This window comes from Dromiciops gliroides, chromosome 4 (genome assembly GCF_019393635.1).
Source record: "Dromiciops gliroides isolate mDroGli1 chromosome 4, mDroGli1.pri, whole genome shotgun sequence".
Taxonomy (NCBI): domain Eukaryota; kingdom Metazoa; phylum Chordata; class Mammalia; order Microbiotheria; family Microbiotheriidae; genus Dromiciops; species Dromiciops gliroides.
The window spans coordinates 159,144,504-159,163,159 of NC_057864.1; the positions used below are offsets into that span (position 1 = coordinate 159,144,504).

Here is an 18,656-nt window from a genome sequence, read left to right on the forward strand (position 1 = left end):
GTCACTTAACCCCAATTGCCTCACCAAAAAAAATAATAATAAGCTGGTGTATGCACAGTTGAAGCCCCTACAGTATACAGTTCCTAAAAAGAGATTAGTAGAATAACATAAAAGAGTGATTGTGACTTATAGGCAATACTCTTTTTCTTTGCTAGTTTTTCTTTATTTTTCAGGAAAGGTATGTGCTTTGTAAGTTAGTACCAGTGTTTTCAGGTGATGTTCAAAGTTGTCTTCATGTACCTAGTTGCAACAGATTTGTATATATATTTTTTGTTTTGCTTTGTTCACTTTATCACTTCATACATTTTTTTTCCAGGTTTCTTTGAATTTTCTTTTTCCTTATTCCTTATCTTGCAGTGATGGTTCATTGTATCTATATACCACAATTTGTTCAGAAAGTTGGGCCCAGTTTGTTTCCAATTTTTGGCTGTTACTAGGTTTTACTTTAAATTTTTCATATACTTGTTTTCATAACCTCCAGTTGTACAGGGAATGACTTCATCCCTTCTTTTTGTTTGTTTTTTTGGGGTTTTTTTTGGGGGGGGGGTTGTGGGGCAATGAGGGTTAATGATTTGCCCAGGTTCCCACAGCTAGTTACTAAGTGTCAAGTGTCTGAGACTAGATTTGAACTCAGATCCTCCTGAATCCAGAGCCAGTGCTCTATCCACTGCACCACCTAACTGCCCCTACTTCATCCCTTCTTTGTTTTTTTGATTTTTTTTTAGTGAGGCAGTTTGGGGGTTAAGTGACTTGCCCAGGGTCACACAGCTAGTAAGTGTTAAGTGTCTGAGGCTGGATTTGAACTGAGGTCCTCCTGACTCCAGGGCCGGTGCTCTATCCACTCCGCCACCTAGCCGCCCCCCTTATTTCATCCCTTCTTAATGCAAACATGGGAAGTTGGTGTAATTGACTCCTAAGTATCCACATTTGTCTGAATGGTTTTGTAGGAGACCATGGAGAAGTTGACTTGGCTGGCTTCTGAAAGGCGCATGAGCCAAGAGGGGGATTCTGAAGAAGAGAACTCTCAGGAAGAGAACTCAGAGCCTGAAGAAGAAGAGGAAGAGGAGGTTTCAGAGGGAATGGAGAACTTGCAGAAGGAAGACGAAATGATGGATGAAGCAACTGAAGGGCCTGCTCAGAATCCCCCTTCCACATTTGCTTCCCCTAAAGTGACCCCGGAAGTAGAGCCCAGCAGGACTCCCTCAGGTGAGGTCTTCTGACTGTTTACTATTCTTTGGCAGTGATGGTGTTCTGGGTTAGGACTATTGAAGCTTAACCTGGCCAGCTGACAGGGGTCTTCTCCTTGAGACACACCTTGAAGCAAGAGAGATAAGCCCATTATGCGTGGCTGCTGCCTGAGTGGCTGCTGCCTGAGTGGCAGGAGGGGGACTGAGATGGCTGGAGAGATTGGAGCCCCTTCTCACCCAACTTCCCCCAGCCACCACCAGTGGGGCACAGTCCTCCCTCAGGTGATCACCCCCAATAAGGGACCTTTCCACAGTCAGATGATCACCCATCGGTCCCTCCACCATTGGTCCCTCCACCATCAGTCCTCGAGAACCACATCTCTGTGCCATGCTGTCTCCCCATAAGAAAAGTTCATGGACTTTTCTCTAGGTTTCCTTTCTCTAGTGCCTAAATAAAATATTATTTATTCTAATTGGATTTGTGTGTGAGAGGGTATAATTCTTTAAAGAGGAATGCTCAGGGCCCTTATCCCAACACCCCCACCTATTTTCCCCATAACAGATAGGATAAGAAATGGAGAGAGAGAGCCTGGACCAGGACTAACTTTTTTGTGTGTGTGTGGAGCAATGAGGGTTAAGTGACTTGCCCAGGGTCACACAGCTAGTAAGTGTCAAGTGTCTGAGGCCAGATTTGAACTCAGGTCCTCCTGAATCCAGAGCTGGTGCTTTATCCATTGCGCCACCTAGCTGCCCCGTCAGGGCTAACTCTTAAATGGGCTCACAGGATTTCCAGAGAAATACTACTAATACTTAAAAATTTTAGCTCTCTTTTATGTTCCCTAGAACATAAATTTCTAAGTCTGATGAAGGAAAAGAAATAAACAAAGTCTCCAAGCCATAGAAGGATAGGTTTATTGAGCGATGGCCTATCGCACAATAAAGCCTGTCAGTCAGGAGTAGGACCTGAAAGACCCAAGCTGTAGACTCCAGGGGTTTTTATACCCCTACAGGGATTCCAAATATTTATACACTCCTAAATTTAGACAAACTCCTCCCATTGTACAGTCTAAATGGTACAGAAAAGGGAAATTGAGAAATGTTATTCATGAGCAAGGTTGTCCACATGGCTCATGGGGACAGGGATGAGACAGATACATGGGCATGGTTTTGCTCGGCTGACTGCCAAGTCGGGGATTTGGTCAAGTCAGTGAACCAAATGGGATTGTGTTTAGGGTTCTCAGTGCTGATTGGCTTCTTCAGTTTAGAAGATACTATTTTTAGTGTTGTGGTTAACCACAATGTACTTTGGAACCACCATGGACAGGGACATCAGTCAAGGACAAAAGTACAAGAAATCAACTACAGAATATACATTACATAATATCTATGCTCTGTGATTACTACCATGCTTAAATCACTTTTATCTAAGGGGTGGGGAAAATCTCACTCACAAATGCATGACACAGAATGTAGTACACAGTATATAGTGAACAAACACTTGTTGGTTCACCATCTCATCAATTATCATATTTGCTTAGTCTCTGCCAAGGAATTTTTTTGTTTTTTTAAATTTTAGTCTCTCCCCATTTTTTTTTAAACATGAGGCTGAGATATGTGGGTCTCACTCCCCATAAACTGTAAACTCCAGTGATTCCTTATCTCCAGGATCAAATTTAAAATCCTCTGTTTGGTGTTTAAAGCCCTTCCTTCATAACCTTCCCTCCCTTACTTGTCCAGTCTTCTTACACCATTCCATGTACTCTGTGATCTAGTGACTTTATTGGACATCTTGTTCCTTGGCATCTCCAGACTTAAGACATTTTCATTGGCTGTGCCCCATTACTAGAATTCTCTCTCTTCTAATCTTTGTTTTTCTTCAAGTACCAGCTAAAATCCTACCTTGTACAGAAAGCCTTTCTGAATCCTCCTTAATGCTAGTGCTTTACTTTTGTTAATTACCCCAATTTAACCTTCCACATCTCTTTGGTTAGGGATGTAGTGTCCCTGCAAAAAAAATTTTGACCCTCTCTTGATACCAGAGAAGAGAAATTGTATATATTTGTGGTATTGAAAGATTAAATATGTTGATATTGTGCTTTTGTTTCTAAACTTTTTCTGTGTCATTTGCTGGCCTCCTTGTGTTGTCTTTGCTTTCCACAAACCTGCCTCTCCCCCCCGCAAAAAAAAAAATTCCCGTTTAATCTCTCATGCTAACCTAAGCATATATTGAAACTGCAGTAGGGAAAGTTGCAGTGTGGAAGGGATAACTGTAAATAACTTGTTTGTACATAATTGTTTGCATATTTTCTCCCACCATCAACTGAGTTCCTTGAGAATAGGGAGTGTTGTTTTGCCTTTCTTTATATTCCCTGCATTTAGCATAATGCCTGCTTAAGTACATACTGAATGGGTGTTTATTGACTGACTTGACCAAAACCAAGAGAGGCCCCTAAGGTCCCACAACCAAGGAGAGATTGAACCTCATTCAGTTTCTCTTAGGACCTTCTACCTGAAATCTTTTAGGCAATAGGCCCTTGCCTGTACCACTGCACAGAAAGAGATGGAGGTATTCTGCTCTCCTTTCCAATGACAGTTGGCTTGGCTGGAGAAAGGAGGGTTTGAGATTTATCACTTTTCCTCATAGCCTTTATTTCACTGGTCACCGTTGTCATCTATTGTGGGTTATTCTCAACAGCTAGGTAGGCTAGTGGATAGAGTGCTGGGCCTGAAATCAGAAAGACTTCTCTTTTCGAGTTCAAATCTGGCCCCAGATACTCACTAGCTGTGTGACCCTGGGCAAGTCACTTAACCCAGTGTGCCAATTTTTCGTGTGTAAAATGAGCTGTAGAAGGAAATGGCAAGCCACTCCAGTATCTTTACCAATAAAACCCCAAATGTTGTCACAAAGAGTCAGACCGGACCGAACGACAAGGTCATTGTCATCTGTTGTGGGTTACTCCAACTTTGGATTGGTGGTTGGGGTCATGTGGATAACCAGAGAAAAACCATTTGATCCATTATTTTAGGAGAAAGCACCAAAGCTGTTGGAAAAGCCCGGGGTAGTCACCGTACTCGGAGCAAGCGGGGCCGGACCCGGGCCAGCAAGGACACCTCCAAGTTACTCTTGCTCTACGATGAAGACATCTTGGAGCGAGACCCCCTGAGGGAGCAAAAGGATCTGGCATTTGCCCAAGCCTACCTGACCCGAGTGAGCAAAGGCCAACTCCTCTGTCAGCCAGTCGATACCACTTCTTCCCTGTATATGCAGAGTTCTGTGTCTAGATGATAAGGAAAGAACTAGAGGAAGGAGTCATGGTCCCTGCCTTCAAGGAATTTACAGTTAATGGAGTTTTGTTATACCCCCCTTAAGACCATAGGCATATATTATACTGACGTTCGTGATGGAGTCAGGAGTGAGAGGTTGGATTTCAAATTCCCAGGCAGGGGATTTTGCCCTCTTTGAGGTCATATCGTTATAATTAGACTCCTGAGGATGAAAGTCTAAATGGCATTCTTTTCTATATTCCTTTTATGAAGCAGTGTAGCCCAGTATTTAGTAGAAAGTGTTTTCTTTGTCAAGGAAAAGTAATGTTTTCCTCTTGCTCCTGTGTCTCACTATAAACAGTTTTTAAGTCCTTTATGGGTTTTAACTTTCCTTCCTTCAGATTCCAGAAAGGCATCTAGAGGGAGCAGCTAGGTGGTGCAGTGGATAAAGCACCAACCCTGGGTTCAGGTGTACCTGAGTTCAAATCCAGCCTCAAGACACCTGACACTAGCAGTGTGACCCTGGGCAAGTCACTTAACCCTCATTGCCAAAAAAACCCAAACAAACCCAAAAAAAGCCAGAAAGACATCTAGAGTAGTCCCTGATACAATTAGGTTCCATGCATGTGGTATCTCCTTCAGTTCCCCTCCAGATCTTTCCCAGTAGTTATTCTCTAGTCTCTTCCTGTTGTTGGAAGCCCAGGATGTGGGATTCTGATAACTGAATGTTCTTCCTCAGGTACGTGAAGCCCTACGCCATGTCCCTGGCAAGTATGAGGATTTCCTTCGTGTCATTTATGAGTTTGAGTCGAATACACAGAGACAGACAGCTGTGGATTTGTACAACAGTCTGCAGACCCTACTCCATGACTGGCCTCAGCTACTGAAGGATTTTGCTGCATTCCTCTTGCCAGAGCAGGCCTTGGCCTGTGGGCTAGTAAGTGGATAGAATAGAATGGTCTCCCATCTTTTCTGGTATGATGAGCATGGAGTGGGTGGGCATGGTATGGGAAGAGTTGGTCCTCAATATTGGAGGTTCAGAAGCAGAGTTAGAAGGTATCTCATCTACTACTCTTTTTCCCTGCCAAGGAGGAACATAAACATAAGTTCCAATAATTGATTAATAAGCATTTATTAAGAGCTTATAGCTCTTAAAAGCCTTTTGCTTTCAGTCTCTTGTTGTTGTTGTTCTTCAACTGGGATAAAAAAAAAAAAAAGCTGGTCCCCATTCCATTTCCCATATCTGTACCACATTTAGTACAACCTGAGCACACCCATTTTCATTATCCTCACCTCAGTTGTCCAGGATGGAACAGCTATGATGGTCAGTCTTCAGAGGAGAGAAGTTGGTGCAAAGCTCATAGCATGAGTTGCATAAGTTTTGCCAACTGCAGTTGGAGTTTTCACAACTTCCCCAGCTCAGGAGTTTTTACTTCTATATCTTAAAGGGTGGGAGTTATCAGGAGCCCTGGGAGTGACCCTCTCCTGGTTCCCTTTCCTGGCAGTTTGAAGAGCAGCAAGCCTTTGAGAAGAGCAGAAAGTTCCTTCGGCAACTGGAGATTTGCTTTGCAGAAAATCCTTCCCACCATCAGAAGATCATAAAGGTTCTGCAGGGCTGTGCAGACTGTCTCCCACAGGAGATTGGTGAGGTAATGCTTCCCAGTTCTACCTCTTCCCATCATCAACATCGCCTTTTTCTTTTTTCTTTTTTTTTTCTTCTTTTTTTGGTGAGTCAGTTGGGATTAAGTGACTTGCCCAGGGTCATACAGCTAGTAGGTGTTAAGTGTCTGAGACAGGGTTTGAACTCAGGTCCTCCTGAATCCAGGGCCGGTGCTCTATCCACTGTGCAACTTAGCTGCCCCAACATTGCCTTTCTGAAGGAGAAAAAGGAGCCTGAAGCTTTTTATACTTCTGGAAAAAACTGAAGATGGAGAGGGCAAGAAACTATGGTTAGGCCAGAAGTCTTGAGTCTCAGCCTTCCTGAATCCAGAAAGGAGCACTTTTGTCCTTGCAGTTTTCTTTCTGACTATAGACCTGATTGGGAGAAACAGAGTGAGAATAATCTTAAAGCTACCCTCCATCTCCTAAAAGCAAATTGAAGAGACAGTAGAAAGCTATAAAGTTCAAGCAGTGGAAGCAGTTGAATGACCATTTCTCTGGAATGGAAATAGAGAGACTTGCCACATAGAACAGAAGGTTGGATTATATGACTTCTAAGTTAATATTCAGTTCTTAAGATTTTGAGATCCCAGGGAGGGCGGAGGGGCAACTAGGTGGCACAGTGGATAAAGCACTGGCCCTGGATTCAGGAGGACCTGAGTTCAAATCTGGTCTCAGACATTGGACACTTACTAGCTATGTGACCCTGGCAAGTCACTTAACCCTCCTTGCCCCACAAAAAAAAAAAAAGATTTTGAGATCCTAAAGCCAACAGGGTTGTTTTGGAAGAGGTGGGGAAGCTATGCTTTTGAAAATTATTATCCTTATTTCTTCTAACTTTTCAAGCTTAAGACTCAGATGTGGCAACTACTTAAGGGCCATGACCATCTTCAGGATGAATTTTCTGTCTTCTTTGATCATCTTCGACCAGTGGCTAGTCGTCTGGGTGACTTTGAGGAGATCAATTGGACGGAGGAGAAAGAGTATGAGGTGCAAATCCTGAGACTCCTGAGGGATTTAGGGGTGAGGGAGGGCAGTAGCAAAGAGTCTGTGGGAGCAGCAGAATTTGAGCATCTTGGCACTGTCTCTTCCTTAGTTTGATGGCTTTGAAGAAGTGGCTCTTCCAGACGTGGAAGAGGAAGAGGAGCACCCCAAGATGTCCACAGCCTCAAAAAACAAAAGGAGAAAAGAGATTGGGGGCCAGAACCATGACAAGGTTGGTCATGGCTAATGTTTTTTCCCCCTCTTTCTCCAATGTTAGGTGGTTCTGTGTTATTTATGTTCAGTTTGACTGGCTAAGGAGAGTTGGGGGAGTTAATGATACTTTAGAAGGAAAAGAGGTAGTATAGGCTGGGGTGGGGGTGGTGCAGAAAATCTGCATAGGACATGAGAGGGTTGGATTGGACAAGGTCCAGGGTCCCTTGTAGCTCTAAATTGATGGGCCTGTGAATCCAAGACACCACCATTCAGATGAATTATCCCCTGCTCTCCCTTTTCCTTGTGTTCCAGCTTCCCTCTCCTTTTAGAAATGAGGAACAAAGAAATCGCTTCATGGAGAGAAATCTGACTGGTTGTGTGAGGCCAAAGGGAATCTGTCCATCAGCAGTATTGATTGAGCATTTGCTATGTGCAACTAGTAAATGCCTGAAATAAATAGGGAATATGGCCAGTCTTTTTTTTTCTTTTACACAAAGATTTCGTTTGTAACGATTTTTGATCTGATGTGCTGCTGAGAACTATGAGTCCTTAGTGTGATCAAAATGGACTTGAGTTGTGGGGTTTTCCCCAGAGCCTTGATCTTCCTGCCTAGATCAACCTGGTCCCCAGTCTGTCAACTGAGCCCATGTGTCTTCTAGGAAACAGAATGGCCAGATGGCCCCAAGGATTGTGTCTGTTCCTGCCATGAGGGAAATCCTGACCCTAAGCTAAAGAAGAACAGAAGGAGAGGTTGCAGCCATTGCAGCAGCAAGGTAAGCTGGGTGAGGAAGGAAGCAAGTGGGCTTGGTCACAGGTGCATCTGAGTTCATGCCTGATTGAGCCTCAGCTAAGGCCTTTCAGATAGTTTCCTCATCTCTGAAATGAGGTTGGACTCATTGGCCTCCAATGTGCCTTCAGCACTAATATGCAGTGTCTGTGGGCTATAATATCAGAAAGAAATTCCTGACTTCTCACTAACTGGGAACTGGTTAGTTATTTGTACAAATCTAATTTACTTTGGAATCTTGAGGCCTTTCTTTCCTTCTTTCAGCTAAAACCTACTCTAGGTGTTTTTTCCCTCTATTGTTAGGCTTGGAGCTCCTTCAACTGCAGGGACTCTCTTACTTTTCTCCTTGTATCTCCTTCACTTAGCACAGTGCTTTGCACATAGTAAGTGCTTAATAAATGTTTTTTCATTCATTCATTTACACAGTAGCTTAATTGATAAGTCAAACTTTATAAATAGAATCTCATTTTGAATTCATTCAACAAGGATTTATTAAGTACTTAGGTTACCTTGAAGGAAGCTAGGGATTCTATGAGTTGGAGGTAAAAAGAGAGTACATTCTAGATGGGGTTGGGGCCTGGGTGGGGTGTGGGGGTATCACAGCTTGTGAGAAGATGTGGAATCTATAGGCATTAGAGTGTGTGAATGAAAGTAATGTATATTGAGTCAAATTACAAAGTGTTTTAATGCCATATCATAAAGGAAAGAGGTAGCTCCCTGTAGCTTCTTAAGGAGAGGAACATGGTCAAAGTGTGCTTTAGAAATATCAATTTGCGGAGCCAAGATGGCAGAGGAAAGACATTAAGCTCATAGGGCTCCTGATACAATAACCCCAAAAATAGCAATAAAAGAACCGTTGGGGCAGAAAAACACAAAAATATGGGCTGAGAGTTTTCTCCAGCTCTAGATAGATTTCAGGTGGACATGCTGGGTCATGAATAAAGCCTAACCCCACAATCAGGCCGACACACCAGACACCCACCAGAGTCCCAGTGCCTCTGAAAGAAAAGAACCTGGAGAGAACATTATTGTTGTTGTTTGTCTTTTGTTCATGTAGTAGATCTTGACATCAGTGAGGTGATGTCATGACTTGCAGTGAATCGGATTTGAGTGAAGCAGGGATGTGCAAAGTCATTAGCCTTGTTACTCTATCATCCAAAGCCATCTGGGTCCAGTGTGAAGATATGGATCGGAACAACTGGAGGTGGCAGGGATGCAGTGGGAGAACTTGGCCTTTTTAAGCTAAGACCTTTCACAGGTCTGGGTTTGTCTGAGACAATGCCCATTAAATAAAAACTAAAGCAAGAGGGAGGATCCAGCAAGAAGGGAGGATCAATATTGCCAAACACTGCAGTGAGGTTAAAAAGAATGAGAATTTCGAAAGAGATTCATCAGATATGGCAATAGAGTTTTAGAAACCTTAGAACACTTTCAGTTGATTGATGCCAGATGGCATGGGTTTAGAAATGAATAAGATGTGGATTCAACAAGTGGAAGCAGACTTTTAAAAAAATTAACAAGTTGGGGTTTTTTTTAAAGTCTTGGGGAAACAAACATTTGTAAGCAGCAGAAAAGGAGGCAGTAGATGGGGGAAATTGCAAATTAAACAAGATGATTTTGGGGACAAGATTCCAGAAATATGAAATGGCATCAAAAGGACACAGGTAGACTTTTTTTTTTTGCTGAGGCAATTTGGGGTTAAGTGACTTGCCCAGGGTCACACAGCTAGTTAAGTGTCAAGTGTCTGAGGCTGGATTTGAACTCAGGTCCTCCTGACTCCAGGGCTGGTGCTCTATTACAGGTAGACATATTGTCCTATACGGAGACACCTCTTCAGAGACTGGAGCAAAGGGGGAAAGAATGGAGGATGAATATCAACATGGTTAGGGAGCTTATAGCTTTTTTTAAATCATAAAAGTATTTTATTATTTTCTAGTTACATGTAGAAATAGTTTTCAATATTTTTTATGATTTCTGGTTTCAAATTTTTCTCCCTCCCTCCCCTCCCCCCAAGACAGCAAGCAATCTGATATATCTTATATATATATATATATATATATATATATATATATATATGTACAATCACATTAAAACATGTTTCTGCATTAGTCTTGCTGTGAAAGAAGAATCAAAGCAAAAATGAAAAACCTGAAAAACAAGAAGAAAAACAAAAATAGAAATAGTATGGTGCAATCTGCATCTAGATTCCATAGTTCTTTTTTTCTGGATTTGAGAGCATTTTCCATCATGAGTCCTTTGGAACTATCTTGGACCATTGTATTGCTGAGAAGAGTTAAGTCTATCATAGTTGATCAACACACAATGTTGTTGATACTGTGTACAATGTTCTCCTGGTTCTGCTCATCTCACTTAGCATCAGTTCATGTAGGTCCTTCCATGTTTCTCTGAAATTTGCCTACTCATTGTTTCTTACAGCACATTAGTATTCCATTACATTTATATACCACAACTTGTTCAGCCATTCCCCAGTTGATGGGCATCCCCTCAATTTCCAATTCCTTGCTATCACAAAAAGAGCGAGCTTATAGCTTTTTTTGGTGAGGCAATTGGGGTTAAGTGACTTGCCCAGGGTCACACAGCTAGTAAGTATTAAGTGTCTGAGGCCAGATTTGAATTCAGATTCTCCTGAATCCAGGGCCGGTGCTCTATCCACTGTGCCACCTAGCTGCCCCAAGCTTATAGCTTTATTTTTTATTATAAAAGTATTTTATTATTTTCCAGTTACATGTAGAGATGATTTTCAACATTTGTTTTTTATAAGATTTCTAGTTTCAAATTTTTCTCCCTCCTCCCCTCCCCAAGACAGCAAGTAATCTGATGTAGGTTAAATATGTACAATAACATAAAACATATTTCTGCGTTAGTCATGTTATAGGAGAAGAATCAGAGCAAAAAGGAAAAACCTCAAAAAAGAAAAACGACAGCACCAAAAACAAAAGAAATAATATGGTTCAATCTACATCCATATTCCACAGTTTTTCTTTTTTTTTTTTTCTGGATTTGGAGAGCATTTTCCATCTTGAGTCCTTTGGAACTATCTTGGACCATTGTATTGCTGAGAAGAATCAAGTCAATCACAGCTGATCAACACATAATGTTGATGATACTGTGTAAAATGTTCGCCTGGTTCTGCTTATCTCACTCATCATCAGTTCATGCAAGTCCTTCCAGGTTTCTCTGAAATCTGCCTGCTCATAGTTTCTTACAACACAATAGAATTCCATTACATTCATATACCACAACTTGTTCAGCCATTCCCCAGTTGATGGGCAGCCCCTCGATTTCCAATTCCTTGACACCACAAAAAGAGCAAGCTTATAGCTTTTTTTTAAAGGGAATCTTGCAACCCCTATTTAAACTTTAGGCATTCGTATTTCTTTTTTAAGTGAGTCAATTGGGGTTAAGTGACTTGCCCAGGGTCACACAGCTAGTAAGTGTTAAGTGTCTGAGGCCGGATTTGAACTCAGGTACTCCTGACTCCAGGGCCGGTGCTCTATCCACTGTGCCAACTAGCTGCCCCTATTTTTAAAATATATTAATAGTTCAGGAGAACTAATGTATCAAAAGAAGTCTAATGTTAGCACCCTTCTTGGTCTTGTATCTCTACAAAGAAGGGAAGTGGAGGCAGTGGTGGAGTGGGTAAGCAGTGCTTTCTTACCTTGTAGTTGCCAAACTTGGTTTCTTGTAATGTGATTTTTTTTCTATATCATTTTCTTTTTAAAAAAAAAAACATTTAATCTTATTGTTACATTTTAAGTTCTGAACTTTTTTTATGTAAAACCATACAATGCATCCTTTCTACTTATCGGTTCTTTCTCTAGAGGTGTGATAGCATTTTCCTTTATAGGTCCTTTGTAGTTGTTTTGAATATTTATAATACTCAGAATAACTTAGTCATTCATGGTTACTCTTTGAACATTATAACAATATAGGTGTTACTGTATGCAATGTTCTTTGTTCTGCTCATTTCAATTCATTATTTCATGCAAGTTTTTCCGTGTTTTTCTAAAACCAATCTGCTCATCATTTCTAATAGCACAGTAGTATTGTATCACAGTCCTATTCCACAATTTATTTAGCCATTCCCCAGTTGATGGACATCCCCTCAATTTCCAGTTCTTTGCCACCACAATGAGAACTGCTATAAATATTTTAGAACATATAGGTTCTTTTCCTTTTGTCCTGATCACCTTAGGAAACAGACCTAATAGTGATACTGCTGGGTAAAAAGGTATACATCCTTTAATAATTCTTAGGGCATAATTCCAGATTGCTCTCCAAAATAGTCAGATTAAGAAGGGGAACATAACAAATGTTGGAGGGATTATGGAAGAATTGGGTCTTTAGGGGGTTTTTGGGTTTTTTTTGCAGGGCAATGAGGGTTAAGTGACTTGCCCAGGGTCACACAGCTAGTGTCAAGTGTCTGAGGCTGAATTTGAACTCAAGTCCTCCTGAATCTAGGACTAGTGCTTTATCCACTGCGCCACCTAGCTACCCCAAGAATCGGGTCTTAATGGCCCAATTCTTCCACATTCCCTCCAATATTTGTTGTAGGTGTGAGATGTATCTCAAAATTGTTTTAGTTTGCTTTTCTCTAATCACTAATGATTTAGAGCAGTTTTTTCATATGACTATATATAATTTTGATTTTTTTTTTCCATCAAAAAATTGCAAGTTCGGGGCAGCTAGGTGGTGCAGTAGATAGAGCACCGGCCCTGGATTCAGGAGGACCTGAGTTCAAATCCAGCATCAGACACTTAACACTTACTAGCTGTGTGACCCTGGGCAAGTCACTTAACCCCAATTCCCTCTCACACAAAAAAAAATTGCCCGTTCATCACCTTTGACCATTTATCAATTAAGGAAAGACTCATATTCTTATAAATTTGACAAAGTTCTTTATATAATTGAGATATGAAACATACTATATAATTTTTTTTCTCAGTTTTCTATTTTCCTTCTTATCTTTACTACATTGGTTTTATTTGTACAAAAACTTTTAAGTTTAATGTAATCAAAATTATGTTTTTTATCTCACAATGCTTTCTGTCTCTTATTTATTCATAAATTCTTTTCCTGTCTATAAGTGTGATAGTTAATATGTTCTATTTTCTTCAATTTGCTTTTGATATATCTCTTTATATCTAGATCATATATCCATCTTGACCTTATCTTGGTAATGGTGTAAGATATAGATCTATACCCAATTTCTGCTAGACTGCTTTCCAGTTTTTCCAGCAATTTTTACCAAATAGTGAATTCTTATACCCAAAGCTTAAATCTTTACATTTGTAAAATGCAAGGTTACTAGAATCATTTACTACTGTATATTTTATGTCTACTCTGTTCCACTGATCTATCTTTCTGTTTCTAATTGTTTTAATTAATTTCTTTGATATCATTGACTTTTGTTTTTCCAAAGGAATTTTGCTATTTATTTTTTCTAGCTAAATAAAATAATTTTTTGGTAATTAATTGGAATGACATTGAATAAGTATATTCATCTAGGTAGAATTGTCATTTTTATTATATTGGCTCTGCTCACCCATGAACAATTACTATTTATCCATTTATTTAAGTCTGATTATATTTGTATAAAAAGTGTTTGATAATTATGTTCTGTGGTTTGCCTTGGCCAGTATATTTGTGGGTATTTTCTGCTATCTACGGTTTTTTGTTGTTGTTGTTGTTGTTGTTTTTTTAAAGGCAATGGGGGTTAAGTGACTTGTCCACGGTCACACAGCTAGTAAGTGTCAAGTGTCTGAGGCCGGATTTGAACTCATGTACTCCTGAGTCCAGGGCCGGTGCTTTAACCACTGCACCATCTAGCTGCCCCTCTATGGTTATTTTTAATAGGGTGTCTCTTACAGTCTTGTCTTGCAGGGTTGTTAGCGTTATGTAGAAATGCTGATGATTTATGCTTATGTGAATTTATTTTAAATCCTGATACTTTGCTAAAATTGTTTCATCTGACTTTTTGAATCTCCAGGATTTTCAAAAAAGAGTTTTATTACCTCATTGTCTATTCTTTATTGGGTTTTGTTTTTGTTTTTCGAGGCAATGGGGGTTAAGTGACTTGCCCAGGGTCACACAGCTAGTGTGGGGAACAATTTTTAATTGGGATAGGCTACTTAAGCGGCTTGCCGCGGTATTGGGGCAAGGAAGGAAACCGGCAGCCTCCCTCAAAACAGAACAAGATTTATTTTAACAAGAACGAACTTAAAAAAAACCACAAACAGGATCAGTAGGATCAAGGGAAAGGAAATAAAAATGGGGAAAGGGAAATTATAATACCTGAAAAATACCACCGCCCAGGAATACCACCACCAGCAGACCGCCTGTCCTTTTCCAGCTTCCACCTAGAATGCCCAATTCTCCTCCCCCAAACCTAGAAACACCCCACACAGTCCCAGCCAATGGGATGTCCACTCTGGCAGTCACATGACTGCTCCTCACTAGGCTTCCAATCATTATAATTTTGCCAGGCCCATGTAGGCTTCTGTGAGTGATGAGGCGAGGTGCCAGAGCCCTGGCAATGGCTACAACCAGTGGGTGGAGCACCCTGCAGTTTGCACAGCCCCAGGCCAGTGCTCACCAAGGCATAAAAACCTCAAATAACAATTCTTTACACTAGTAAGTGTCAAGTGTCTGAGGCCCGGTTTGAACTTAGGTCCTCCTGAATCCAGGGCTGGTGCTTTATACACTGCACCACCCAGCTGCCCCCACTAGCATTTTTTTTAATGTAATAAACATTTTTATTTATAGTTTGGGGTTCCAATTTTTATTCCCCTTACGTCCTTTCCCTCCTCCCTCCCTGATGTGGCAAGCAATTAGATACAGGTTTACAGGTATGATTATATAAAACATTACCATATTTGTCATTTTGTACAAGAAAACATGATTAAAAGGGAAAAAATGGAAAAAAGTGAAAAATAGCATGCTTCAATCTCTTCCATCACTATAAGTTCTTTCTTTAGAGGTAGATAATATGTTTCATTAATAGTCCTTTGGAATTGTCTTAGATGATTGTATTGTCAAGAATAGTCAAGTCATTCATAGTTCTTCATCAAACAATATTGCTGTCTTTGTGCACAATGTTCTCTTGGTTCTGCCTCACTTCACTATACATCATTTCATACATGTCTTTCTAGGCTTTTCTGAAGTCATCCTGCTTGTCATTTCTTATAGCGCAATAATATTCCATCACCATCCTATACCACAGTTTGGTTAGCCATTCCCCAATTGATAGGCATTCCTTTGGTTTCCAGTTCTTAGCCACAACAAAAAGAACTGCTATAAATATTTTTTGTACAAATGGGTCTTTTTCTCTTTTGGGGGATGTCTTTGGGATATAAACCTAGTAGCGGTATTGCTGGATCAAAGGGTATACAGAGTTCTGTAGCCCTTTGGGCATAGTTCCAAATTGCTCTCCAGAAAGGTTGGATCTTTTCACAACTTTCCCACATCTCTTCCAATATCCAATATTTTCCTTTCTTGTTACATTTGTCATTCTGATAGTTGTAAGGTGATACCTCAGAGTTATTTTAATTTGCATTTCTCTGATCAGTAGTGATCTAAATATTTTTGTACATGTGGGTCCCTTTCCCCTTTCCATGATTTCTTTGGGCAAAAGACCCAAAAGTGGTATTGCTAGGTCAAAGGGTATGCACAGCTTTATCACCCTTTGGGCATAATTCCAAATTGCTCTCCATTATGGTTGGATCAGTTCACAGCTCCACCAACAATGTATTAGTGTTCCAATTTTCCCACAGCTTCTCCAACATTTATTATTTTCCTTTTTTGTCATTTTAGCCAATCTGATAGGTGTCAGGTGGTGCCTCAGAGTTGTTTTAATTTGCACCTCTCTAATCATTAGAGATTTAGAGCATTTTTTCAAATGGGAATAGATAGCTTTGGTTTTTTCATCAGAAAACTGCCTGTTCATATCCTTTGACCATTTCTCAATTGGGGAATGACTTGGATTCTTATAAATTTGATTTAGTTCCCTATATATTTTAGAGATGAGGCCTTTATCAGAAGTACTGGCCACAAAAATTGTTTCCCAGCTTTCTGCCTCCCTTCTAATTTTGGATGCATTACTTCTGTTTGTACAAAAATTTTTTAATTTAATGTAATCAAAATCTTCCATTTTGCATTTTATAATATACTCTATCTCCTGTTTGGTCATAAACTGTTTTCCTTTCCAAAGATCTGATAGGTAGACTATTCCTTTCTCTCCTAATTTACCTATGGTATCACCTCTTATGTCTAAATCGTGTATCCATTTTGACCTTATTTTAGTATAAGGTGTAAGCTGTCCATACCCTTTGACCCAGCAATACCACTTTTGGGTCTTTTGCACAAAGAAATCATGGAAAGGGGAAAGGGACCCACATGTACAAAAGTATTTATAGCTGCTCTTTACGTGGTGGCAAGGAATTGGAAGTTGAGGGGGTGCCCATCAATTGGGGAATGGCTGGACAAGTTGTGGTATATGAATACAATGGAATACTATTGTGCTGTAAGAAACGATGAGCAGGAGGAGTTCAGAGAAACCTGGAGGGTCTTGTGTGGGCTGATGATGAGTGAGATGAGCAGAAGGAGAAGAACATTGTACACAGTATCATGAACATTGAGTGTGATGGACTATATTCTTCTCACCAATGCAATGGTACAGAAGAGTTCCAGGAAACTCATGATAGAAGAGGATCTCCAAATCCAAAAAAACAAAACAAAACTGTGGAGTATAGATGCTGAATGAACCATACTATTTCTTTTATTTTTGGTGCTGTTGTTTTTTTCTATTTTGAGGTTTTTCATCATTGCTCTGATTTTTTCTCTTATAACATGACTAATGCAGAAATAGGATTAATGTTATTGTGTGTGTGTGTGTGTGTGTGTGTGTGTATAAATAACCTATATCAGATTACCTGCTGTCTAGGGGAAGGGGGAGGGAGGGAGAAAAATCTGAAATTGTAAAGCTTGTATAAACAAAAGTTGAGAACTATCTTTACATGTAACGGGGAAAAAATAAAATACTTTATTAATTTTTTTTAAATAGTGATCTAAAACATTTTTTCCTATGATTATAGATAACTTTGGGGTTTTAGTCTGAAAACTGCCTGTTCATATCCTTTAACCATTTATCAATTGGGGAATGACTTGTATCTTTATAAATTTGACTCCGTTCTCTATATATTTGAGAAATGCAGCCTTTATCAGAGAGACTTATTTCAAAAATTCTGTTTTCTGCTTCCCCTGTAATCTTGGTTATATTAGTTTTTTTTGTGCAAAAAGCAGTCAAAATGATCTATTTTACATTTTGTTTTACTATCTTTATCTTCTTTGGTCCTAAATCTGACAGATAAACAATTCCGTACTTTTTTTTTTTTTTGGTGTCATAAAAGGAGTTTGGACTATTCCTAATTATTTAATATTGGAATTGGTTGATCTTTAAATGTTTGTTAGAATTCACTTGTAAATCAATGTATCCTAATGCTTTTTTTCTTACGAAGCTCATTTATGGCCTGTTTCATTTCGTTTTCTAAAATAGTCCTATTTAGATACTCTATTTCCTCTTCTGTTAATCCAGGAAGTTTATATTTCCCTAAGTATTCTTCCATTTCCCTTAAATTGCTTAATTTATTGGCATATAATTGGGCAAAATAACCCCTAATAATTGCTTTATCTGGTTATCTTAATGTGAAGATGCCTTTTTGTGAGGAGAGTGTATGATGAATGGGGGAGGGTTTACTGGAAGAATATGGTAAAGTCCTTATAACAGGATGTGAACATTTGGGTTATAGGATCACATCTTTTTCCTAATTACCTACTTGAGTTTGTTCTCAGCTAAGCAGGGGGATGAATTCTTCATTCCTTGAGCCCTTCTCCCCTCTTTGAGTCCCCATTGATTCATGACTCAGTGCTATCCCTACAGGTATGTGAAAGCAAGGCCTGCAAAAACAAGGAACCCCATGAGCTGCTGGGTGCAAGCCCTCCTCTGGAAGTGCTGGGTGCTAGCCCTACTCCTGATGCTAAAGAGGTTGGACAAGGCAGGGAGACAGGAGAGGAAGAGGCCCTAGATGAGAGAGATAGTATAACCCCTCGAGCAGCCAGAAAAGAGGATATGCCTGCTCCAGGTAAGAATCTACACCTCTCATTGTAAAATGGTTTGATGCTTCAAACTGCTCCTCCCACAAGAATATACTGTTAGGTTTGTTTTTCTTCTCACTTCAGACCTCTTGTAGGCACTTAAGAGTGATCTGAATCTCCAACCCAGCCTCCTACCCAGTCCTCCAGCCTCTCTTGCCTATCACTTCATCTTTTTTTTTTTTTAATTTTTTTTTTTTTTAGTGAGGCAATTGGGGTTAAGTGACTTGCCCAGGGTCACACAGCTAGTAAATGTTAAGTGTCTGAGGCCGGATTTGAACTCAGGTACTCCTGACTCCAGGGCCGGTGCTCTATCCACTGCGCCATCTAGCTGCCCCTCATCTTTTTATGTAAACTTAGGGACAAAGACTTATCCAGCTTTATTTGTGGGA

The 18,656-nt window shown here is 40.1% G+C and overlaps 1 protein-coding gene across 4 annotated transcripts in view; it reads left to right on the forward strand.

Annotated features, from left to right (window-relative positions):
- GON4L (gon-4 like) overlaps positions 1 to 18,656 on the forward strand; it is a 298,840-nt gene that overhangs the window by 89,803 nt on the left and 190,381 nt on the right. Inside the window, exons 22-29 of one of the 4 annotated variants that reach the window (XM_044002398.1) lie at positions 948 to 1,206; positions 4,214 to 4,395; positions 5,191 to 5,388; positions 5,957 to 6,100; positions 6,957 to 7,100; positions 7,207 to 7,326; positions 7,967 to 8,080; positions 18,053 to 18,254. The exons of the other annotated variants lie outside the window; for them this stretch is intronic. Coding sequence (XP_043858333.1) covers positions 948 to 1,206; positions 4,214 to 4,395; positions 5,191 to 5,388; positions 5,957 to 6,100; positions 6,957 to 7,100; positions 7,207 to 7,326; positions 7,967 to 8,080; positions 18,053 to 18,254 — 1,363 coding nt within the window. The remainder of the gene's footprint in view (positions 1 to 947; positions 1,207 to 4,213; positions 4,396 to 5,190; positions 5,389 to 5,956; positions 6,101 to 6,956; positions 7,101 to 7,206; positions 7,327 to 7,966; positions 8,081 to 18,052; positions 18,255 to 18,656) is intronic. 4 annotated transcript variants of the gene reach the window in all.